General features: G+C 52.7%; 1 protein-coding gene across 1 annotated transcript in view; it reads left to right on the forward strand.

Annotated features, from left to right (window-relative positions):
- Nucleotides 1-276: 276 nt before the first annotated feature.
- Nucleotides 277-431, forward strand: part of PI16 (peptidase inhibitor 16) — a 31709-nt gene continuing 31554 nt past the window's right edge. Inside the window, exon 1 of the mRNA XM_044675292.1 lies at nt 277-396. Coding sequence (XP_044531227.1) covers nt 277-396 — 120 coding nt within the window. The remainder of the gene's footprint in view (nt 397-431) is intronic.

The following is a 431-nucleotide window of genomic DNA, read 5'->3' on the forward strand; positions in this document are numbered from 1 at the left end:
AAGAGTCAGATATGACCGAACAACAAAAAGATCTCTACTGGGTGGTTTGGATTTTGAGGATTAACAAAAGAGAAAGTTGAATACAGATGGGTCTGAATGCCATCACCCTTGTCCCCTCTGCTGCTTTGTTATAGAGACAGATGAAGAGAGAAGAAAATTCAGGCTAGGCTAGAGTTACTAGTTAATGAAAAGAAACCCTTTTTCTGAGACTCCTGGAACTCGCCCTGGTGGGGTCACTTTCCCCAGACCTTCCGCAGACCGAGCCTGTTGGCGGGGATGACTAGGCTCCCTGGGCTCGGAGTGGGAGGAGCAGCCCTAGCACCAGCTCCGGCTGGAGGCCAAGAAGTCCTGGTGCTGCTCGGGTGTGGGGCCCATACTGGGCCTTGGGGCCTGCAGGCATGTCAGAGATGGAAGAAAGGCTACCCCTCCCT

The sequence above is a fragment of the Gracilinanus agilis genome, chromosome 4 (genome assembly GCF_016433145.1).
Source record: "Gracilinanus agilis isolate LMUSP501 chromosome 4, AgileGrace, whole genome shotgun sequence".
Lineage (NCBI taxonomy): Eukaryota > Metazoa > Chordata > Mammalia > Didelphimorphia > Didelphidae > Gracilinanus > Gracilinanus agilis.